Source organism: Zeus faber (assembly GCF_960531495.2).
Source record: "Zeus faber genome assembly, chromosome: 5".
Taxonomy (NCBI): Eukaryota; Metazoa; Chordata; class Actinopteri; order Zeiformes; family Zeidae; genus Zeus; species Zeus faber.
The window spans coordinates 35,571,371-35,581,370 of NC_137192.1; the positions used below are offsets into that span (position 1 = coordinate 35,571,371).

Below are 10,000 nucleotides of genomic sequence, written 5' to 3' on the forward strand. Positions count from 1 at the left end.
ATCTTTAATATTAACATGTTTTATCTTTAATATTAACATGTTTTATCTTTATTATTAACATGTTTTATCTTTAATATTAACATGTTTTATCTTTATTATTAACATGTTTTATCTTTAATATTAACATGTTTTATCTTTATTATTAACATGTTTTATCTTTATTATTAACATGTTTTATCTTTATTATTAACATGTTTTATCTTTAATATTAACATGTTTTATCTTTAATATTAACATGTTTTATCTTTATTATTAACATGTTTTATCTTTATTATTAACATGTTTTATCTTTAATATTAACATGTTTTATCTTTAATATTAACATGTTTTATCTTTATTATTAACATGTTTTATCTTTATTATTAACATGTTTTATCTTTATTATTAACATGTTTTTATCTTTAATATTAACATGTTTTATCTTTAATATTAACATGTTTTATCTTTATTATTAACATGCTTTATCTTTAATATTAACATGTTTTATCTTTATTATTAACATGTTTTATCTTTATTATTAACATGTTTTATCTTTAATATTAACATGTTTTATCTTTAATATTAACATGTTTTATCTTTAATATTAACATGTTTTATCTTTAACATTATCTTGTTTTTATCTTTATTATTATCATGTTTTATCTTTAATAATAACATGTTTTATCTTTAATATTAACATGTTTTATCTTTATTATTAACATGTTTTATCTTTAACATTAACATGTTTTATCTTTAACATTAACATGTTTTATCTTTATTATTAACATGTTTTATCTTTAACATTAACATGTTTTATATTTAACATTAACATGTTTTATCTTTATTATTAACATGTTTTTATCTTTATTATTAACATGTTTTATCTTTATTATTAATATGTTTTATCTTTATTATTAACATGCTTTATCTTTAATATTAACATGTTTTATCTTTAATATTAACATGTTTTATCTTTATTATTAACATGTTTTTATCTTTATTATTAACATGTTTTATCTTTATTATTAACATGTTTTATCTTTATTATTAACATGTTTTATCTTTAATATTAACATGTTTTATATTTAATATTAACATGTTTTATCTTTATTATTAACATGTTTTATCTTTAATATTAACATGTTTTATCTTTATTATTAACATGCTTTATCTTTACATTAAACATGTTTTATCTTTAATATTAACATGTTTTATCTTTAATATTATCTTGTTTTTATCTTTATTATTAACATGTTTTATCTTTAATATTAACATGTTTTATCTTTAATATTAACATGTTTTACCTTTAATATTATCTTGTTTTTATCTTTATTATTAACATGTTTTATCTTTAATATTAACATGTTTTATCTTTAATATTAACATGTTTTATATTTAATATTAACATGTTTTATCTTTATTATTAACATGTTTTATCTTTATTATTAACATGCTTTATCTTTACAATAAACATGTTTTATCTTTAATATTAACATGTTTTATCTTTAATATTATCTTGTTTTTATCTTTATTATTAACATGTTTTATCTTTAATATTAACATGTTTTATCTTTAATATTAACATGTTTTATATTTAATATTATCTTGTTTTTATCTTTATTATTAACATGTTTTATCTTTAATATTAACATGTTTTATCTTTAATATTAACATGTTTTATATTTAATATTAACATGTTTTATCTTTATTATTAACATGGTTTATCTTTATTATTAACATGGTTTATATTTATTATGATTTGTTTATGATATGATTGTTATCATGTTTTTCATCTTTATATTCCTGTTTCTCTCACTCTACATCATCTCTCTGGAACGTGTTTATTCCCTGAATAATGTAAATAATTAAAGGACAATGTTGTCTTTACTTTCAGAACGTCCTCGTGTCCTACTCTACTTGACTTGACTGACACTTAGTTGGATGAAGAACGGTAAAGCTCTCGGGTGCAGCAGCTCGGAGGTGGAGCGCTCGTCTCGTCATTTGAATGTTGCTAGTTTGAAAAACATGGGAGTGTGGAATCCAACGATTTTAGAAAACAATCGCTGTCAGTTGAAATCATTGCAATCAGAGGATGATTTGGCCGTTACATCAGACAGCTCCTGTGGTGCAGACACTGGGACGCTCTGGAGGACGTCAACGCAAGAAATAGAAGGAATAAAAAGGGAAGCTATTAAAAGAAAACGCAGTTCAACATAAGAAGGAAGTGTTGAGAAGGAAGAATGTGTTGTGAGCTTGTGAAGGCTCCACCACGCTGATGGAGGCACCGCTCCTTCACATCATCCATCGGCCATGCTTAAAAATAAACACTTCCAGAGACATCAAAGCGGCCGAGCTGACAACATCTAAACTGAGACGCGAGACGTCGGCAAACTGCTTCAAAGCAACACCACCCTGTTCATCTGCATTCAAATCACACCTTCAGCGTTGGGAGGTGGAGGTGCACGGTGCAGGGGGGGGGTCCAAACTCCGATGGCGTTTGTTCCGCGAAACATTTTTGTGACGCACCTCAGATTGCACCGTGACTTTGAATCGTGAGATTGTGCCAGGACACACCCAGGACCGCGAGCGCTGTTTGGATCCCTCCCGGGAAGAAGGACTCTTCCAACATGAAGGAGCTCACTCACCTATTGAACTCCTGCCAATGTACTGAATATAGGGGGGCGGGGGTGAACTAATAGAGCTGGGCAGGTCATCAGTGCACTGCTCTTCCAGTGTTCAAATTTAAAACACGGACATTTACATCTGTTAGATAACAAACATAGCTCATGGAACGGCTGTCGTCACGGTAACCATTCCTGGTTTCTTGGAACAGGGAAGGTTGGACTGCGATGAGCAGAACACAGGGTCCCACTCATGAAACCGCGTCCAAAATCACATACTAGCATTCTAGCATATTAGCATATTATGCTGCATCTTCACTACATACTATGTACTATGTACTACATACATAGTACATTGTATGTAGTACATAGTATGTAGTAAATAGTACATAGTATGTAGTACAGATGCAGCATGAGTGATATCCGCTGGCTCCGTGCAGGGGTTGGAACAAAGACATGATAGTTTTGCTTTGTGAACCTGGAGCCGCCTCCGCCTCAGACAAGACACAAAACCCAGAGTAAGGATTCCCTCGGGGACTCACCACCTCCATATCGCCCTCTGCAGGGAGTCGTCGACGCTCCGCCTGGCTCTCCGCTCCTCCGTTGCTGCGACTGTTGTCTTCCTTCTCCTTCTGCTCAAAGTACTGCAGGAAGGACGGCTTGGCGGGCTGCAGAGTGTCATCCCTCCCTGAAACACAAAATCATTCCACAGGCACCCAATTAACAATTTACAAGCGTTTATGAAGAGACGTTGGCACTACATATTAATCCATAACGATACCTGGCCTTTATATGTCACTGCACACACCACAACACATGCACACGTGCAGCCACGGCGGCAGACATACACAGGCAATTGATGGAGGTTGGTAAATGTGCTCTTTACTTTTATCTCAATCACAGAACACACAAATGGAGTTATTTCAAGTACTTATTCAACTATGTTAAAAATTTTGAGGCACTCTTCCTCCAGAGGACCAGAGCTGTCAATATCTTCATTTAAAGAAAATATCATTGAAGATATTCTGCACCAATAGGATCATATCAAAGGATCTGGCGGCCTTGGTGCAATAAACAGAATGACAAAGAGCCAAACAGAATCAATAAATACAGTTTGGTTTTTGTTTGGTCAGTCTGCGTTTCTAATCCCGCCCAGACGAGGCTTGGTGCTGAGCCAAGCCGCCAGACCAATGTGAAGCTTTAGCATTTGATGCATGACTTCACAAAGCCACCGTGATCTGCGCTTCAGCGCTGCAGCGAAGACGGATCCTGCAGCCGGGAGATCACGTCTTCACCATTGTTACACCCCGGACAACTCTACGGCCCAACACTGATTGGTCCGATTCCCCATCTCAGATCCACGTGGAATATCCATGTTCTGTTCTTCCACCTCCAGACAGGTAGAACAGGATAACCGTTTGAAGATTGTTATTAGAACAGTATTTCCTTCAGGTCAGATAGCCAGGTAAGCGATTAGGAACTGGAATAAATGCAACCATTACTTTTTTCCTCAGGAGTTACGTAAATTCACTGATTGTCTGGGATTCCTCTCTATTGGCAAGTAAGAAGTGAGTTGGTTCACCTAGAACATGTAAGCGTAAGGTAAGTATGAGGTTCAGCAGTAGGTTTGGAATTTTAGAACGTCAGTAATGTGGACTGATGCAGAAGAACTTGAAGGACCTGCAGACACCCTGAAGAGCACGAAGCCCCGCCTCCCTGTGATGGACCGCTGTGTCATCCACAAACACCATCCTGCTCTTGCAGCTCGTGCTTTGTGGGGTTGCACTGAGCAACACTACCAATGCATACAGTGACATGCTCCATTGTGAAATATCACAGCAAACTAAAGCGTTTTTTACGTGGTCATGTGCAATACAACACATACAGCGCAGGGAGCGCATGAGCAGGAAACCTGCTTCCTGCTAGCGCTATGCCGCAGTCGATGGAAAGCTCTAGCGATCGATGTCTCTTTACAGCCTCCATCTCCGGCCTCTTGTCACCTTTAAATGGGAGACGCTCAAATTCTGTTTGAGGAATGGCTTTAAAGTGCCGAGACAATATGTGACGGTCAACGCTATAGTCACTTGGCAACCGATCACAGCACCACCCAAGTCATCAAGGTTACAAGGGCCACACCCTGGTTCTCTTGTCTCCGAGGGTGCTTCATCCAGGGCTCGCTTCAGGCAGTTTAAGTGGAGTCAGTCGGGTTCAACTGGGGTTTGGGGAGGTGGGTGGGCCCAAATTTTAATTTGAAGTAAACCAATTTGTTATGTTTTTAGGAAGGGTCAAAACATCTTGAAAAATCCAGGAATCCACTTTGATAATCAGCACACCTAATGAGAAACGTCTACCTATCCATCGATCTAGATAGTATCATAAATGCACTAATAGCAGCGGAGAAAAGATTTAATGGGGAACGGTGGAACTTGGGTTTCTCAGACTACAGCTCACTTAAAGTTATTCATGGGTTTGATCCGGAAGGTCCATACAGGAAACAATAAGGCGACGTCGGCAATATCGGTCTTATGTATTTATTTACCAAAGGTTGGTTGAAGGCGTCCATCCCCAAATTGGCATCAACCCCGAATTTAACCTTTGGACTCACTCGTCACGTGTTGAAGATCCAAGTGAACTGAAACCTCCAAAAAGCGTATTGGACTGAGACCACCTTGGGAGGCGGTCTGAGTAACCGCCTGAAGAAAAATGTCTGATATCAGGAAGCTGTGAACTGTTGGCAACCAAGTCTCCCGACAACAAGGCAAAACCTTTTTAAAGAAGCTGCGGGTGGTGCATCAAGGAGGCAGGTGCTTTTCTCGTCAATGGCGCTAAATTGTGTCATCTCAGCCACATCACTTATAGTTTAGAGTCGTGAGTGTTGGTGACATAACTGTCTTGTTTGACACGAACAGAAAAAACTGGGAAACAGAAATAGGTTACAACAATTGTTTTTTAAATCCTATTTAAAACAGGACAGATGACAGTTTTCAGTTCTTCTGTTGTTGTGTGGAGCAAAGAAACTGACACTAATCTTTCATAGGACACACTTTCATTCTGCTGATTACCTCGGCTCAGTTTTTGACGAGAACTGCCTCCTGTTTTGCACTTCTTTACGTATGAAAGCAGCTAGAAGCACTGGCTTGCTGAGTAATGTCCGAACCTCGCTGATGCCAGGTCCTTAAGCACCAGCCTCGGCTGCCAAGAGCATCAACCTTGAGAAAGTCAGAGTGAAACGGAAACCAGCTGCACTACTCATAATACGTCTGGAATATCAAAATGACCAGACGCACACAAAGGTCAGACTCACAAAAAGTAAGACTTTACAAACTAGAACGCATTAAATACGCTACTTGGTCATTAAATGACACTCGTCAGTTTAATGACTTGGATTTGTCAAGGAAACCTAGAATAAATACAGTGTAATGTTCTTGAGAAACACGGCCATTAAAGCCTCTCCAGGCCTCCCTGGCAGATGAGTACACCATGAATACTTAAAGAGGTACTCCATCTGATATTTCAATGTCTGTGTGCACTTTTAAAGTTTTGTTGATACCGACAAGAAGCCACAACCTCAACGAGTCTGGTGATCGAAAAAGGCATTGTTCAATCCCTGATCAATGTCCTACCTGAGTGCCCTTAAGCAACTTACTGACAAGTCACACGTCAAACCATCGTCTGTGGGAAAAAAATGGGCGTGGTGTCGGACGTCACCCCTTGGTTTCTGAAGAGACAATTTGTAGCCTCGAGTTTGAGGTCACCAACGAACTAGACACCTGTCATTCAGGCAACCACGCCCCCAGATATGCACATAATAAACCCCAATTACAGCCTAGGCACCCATTACAAGGAGTAAACTTAGATATGGAGACGTTGAAGCCTAAAAATGTAGTGACTCTACATTTGAAGTCAGATGTTTCTTCTTTTTCCATAGACTTCCAATCAGTCTGAGGTTTTCTGAACCAGAATCTAATGGTCAATGGCTGAACTGCAGTTTAAAACAGTTCTTTGTTGGCCGCCGAACGCCGTGATGGTTGGCTGATACTTAACACATAAACGTCCTAGAGACTCTCACTACAACGGGCTAAAATCTGCAGAACAATCACATGGTCTGGAGGTGTTTTCAGGCTGTAAATACAGTATGTGTCCACTACCGATCTCAAATGTGGAAACTACTGCAGTTAATCCCACACTGTCAATCGACAGGACAGAGGAACGTCAACATCCAACAATCCACATTAAACCATTATGCTCGCCTCCTGCAGGCAGCTTGAAGCGGTTGCAAAACAAGCCTGGAAGAGGCTACAGCGTCAACATGGAAGAGGCTACAGTGTCAATGTGTAAGAGGCTACAGCGTCAACGTGGAAGAGGCTACGGCGTCAACGTGGAAGAGGCTACAGTGTCAATGTGTAAGAGGCTACAGCGTCAACGTGGAAGAGGCTACGGCGTCAACGTGGAAGAGGCTACAGTGTCAATGTGTAAGAGGCTACAGCGTCAACGTGGAAGAGGCTACGGCGTCAACGTGGAATGTAATCACAACAAGTGCATTTAGTCTATAAAGCAAAAGGCTTGACGGTTGGAGGACACCGTGAAGCTACTTTCTGTAGCTACTGCATGAATAATATAATAAAGTCGACTTAATGGATCATTTAAAAGTACAGGTTCCCTCAAGACGGGAAGAGACGCGCGCGCACACACACACACACACACACACACACACACACACACACACACACACACACACACACACACACACACACACACACACACACACACACACACACACGCACACACACGCACACACACGCACACGCACGCACGCACATTGAACGAAAGCCAAAAAAACAATAAAAGTCAATCTGGACCAATGTCCTTGATTAAAGTTTAGGAGGCTGCAGCACTTTTCTCTGACGCTCCTTGGAGACAACGTTTAACTCCGTTACCGCATGACAAGGACCAGCATCCCAGACGCTTTCTGGTCTCACACCACAACCTGTCTGCTGTATCCACATCCCTCCCAGTCAGATGCACCATGTTCAATCACCATTGAGTCAAATCTCACGATTATCATGATGAATCCTCCCAAACCATGCAGCCGCCGGGCCAGGCACCCCAAATGAAAAGGGTTCTTATTGAAAAAGCCATCAGGACACAAACACACACACACACACACACACACACACACACACACACACACACACACACACACACACACACACACACACACACACACACACACACACACACACACACACACACACACCTGATGGAAATTGGAGAGGTAACGCAATTATCAAGTCGAAATGTTAATGTAGATTTAACTGCAAAGAGGAAAGATCAATTTTAACACAATAGCAGAGCATTAGACTGGAGAGAGAGAGAGAGAGAGAGAGAGAGAGAGAGAGTGTGTGTGTGTGTGTGTGTGTGTGTGGGCGCACGCGCTGATGACTCAATTGTGTATCTAGTTCTTGAAATGTATACTGCATGGTGCACATATAGGTTTCTCAGTGTGTGTGTTAGGCAGTATGTGTTCTATTTTTTTTACTTTATTCATTCTATGTATTGTTTTTTACTTTATACATGGTATGAATTCTGTTTTTCTATGTATTGTTTTTTTTAACACGAGCTGGTGACGCTACACAGAAACTACAACAGAGACTTGAGACGTGGAAATGTGCAGACGTTTACTTTGTCAGTTGAACAAAGATAAACATTTCAAGTTGAGCTGCAAACTGAAACATGTGACACTTCTCAAATAGTGGGCGTGGTCAGCACCACCTGCTGCATTTTGATGTAGATTAGTACTTTGTATCTACATCAAACTCTTTAGTACTCTGCGTCACACGTTACAATTTTTTGGAGAAAAGGAAAAATAGGTGTGGTCCAATCTCCACTCATCGCCCCACAGCGACTGGGCGGGGTCTGTGAAGCCATGCCCAGCTGAGCGAGGAGCCCCGGCCTCTCCCCCTCCCCTCTCTCTGCTCATTTTTATAGTTTGTGCAGCCATGAGCCAGGTGTGAGGAACATCCCTGCTGACACCTCCATCACCACCTGGACTCCATGAGAGTTGAAGTAAATACTGTTTCATGTTGATGAAGCTTTTAAGCTGAGATTAATGGAGAAAGGGCACGGTGGCACAGCGCATTGGACCTTCCTGCTGCCTCACAGCAAGAGGGCCCTGGGTTGGGTTCCCGCCTGGGGCGCTGTAGGCACCGTGCTCCGGTGGGTTATCTCCCGATGAGGGTCATCTCTGTGTGGAGTTTGCATGTTCTCCCCGTGCTCACATGGGGTTTCCTCCACCTAACGTCAGTAAGGACCCCCACCAAAAACATGTAGAACAACTCTGGCTAGTTTGGCAGAAGGTGAGCTAGAATGGAGAAGTAAGACAACTCCTTCCCTCCACTAGTCTGGGGGTCCAGCTTGGGCAAGTGATAGTACCCCCTGAGCCCCCCTGCCTTGGGTCACAGGTCGGGCAAGAAGACTGGTGACCCTTGCCTGTACCTAGCCTCGAATGGACACAAGTCCCAAGTTGGTGTCGGCTATTCCCGCACCCTCGCGTCGCAATGGAGAAAGTGACCAAGAGCTTCAAGCCTCACTGAGTGGCAGGGACACGGAGCACAGATCAACAACCTGCTTTTTAACCTGCTTTATAACCTGCTTTATAACCTGCTTTTAACCTTTTAACCTGCTTTTTAACCTGCTTTTAACCTGCTTTATAACCTACTTTTAACTTTTTAACCTGCTTTTAACCTGCTTTTTAACCTGCTTTTAACCTTTTAACCTGCTTTTTACCTGCTTTGAACCTTTTAACCTGCTTTTTAAACCTGCTTTTAACCTGCTTTTTAACCTGCTTTTAACCTTTTAACCTGCTTTTTACCTGCTTTTTAACCTGCTTTTTACTTCACTTCAGTTCTTGAGTTTCCTTCTAAAGAAATGATCTTCAACTGGTTTCACTCAATCTGGTTCCTGATCATTCTTGATAAATCCACTGTTATTGAAAATATTCCCAGTTACACTCACCACCACCAAACTGAAAACCTGCCACTGTAAGAAAATACAACTATTAAAGACGTTTCAGATCCTTGATTATTATTTTTTTTTCTCAAGTCTGATTTGAAAGACATAAGACTTTTTGTGGCAACCGTGGTGCAAGGCCTCCCCCTGGTGCACAGTACAGCGTACGACAGGATGTGTGTGTGTGTGTGTGTGTGTGTGTGTGTGTGTGTGCATGTTTCTTACTCTTCATCGTGCCGCCCTCCTCCTCCTCCTCCTCTTCGTCAGAGTTGATGACCATGGTGCCCAGCTGGGACACCATGGTTCCGTCGTCCTGCCGCTCCACCATGGTGCCGAGGGGCCCCAACGTCCCCACCGGGCCTATGGAGCGAACGGTCCCCGAGTCCCCCGTC

The 10,000-nt window shown here is 40.4% G+C and overlaps 1 protein-coding gene across 1 annotated transcript in view; it reads right to left on the bottom strand.

The window, feature by feature from the left end:
* The window catches only part of LOC307230342 (serine/threonine-protein kinase 3/4-like), a 30,625-nt gene that overhangs the window by 6,454 nt on the left and 14,171 nt on the right, over nucleotides 1–10,000 (bottom strand). The window contains exons 9-10 of the mRNA XM_080000653.1: nucleotides 9,834–10,000; nucleotides 3,143–3,288 (exon numbers count right to left, since the gene is read on the bottom strand). The exon at nucleotides 9,834–10,000 is cut by the window's right edge and continues 38 nt beyond it. Of these exons, the coding sequence (XP_079856779.1) occupies nucleotides 3,143–3,288; nucleotides 9,834–10,000 (313 nt within the window). The remainder of the gene's footprint in view (nucleotides 1–3,142; nucleotides 3,289–9,833) is intronic.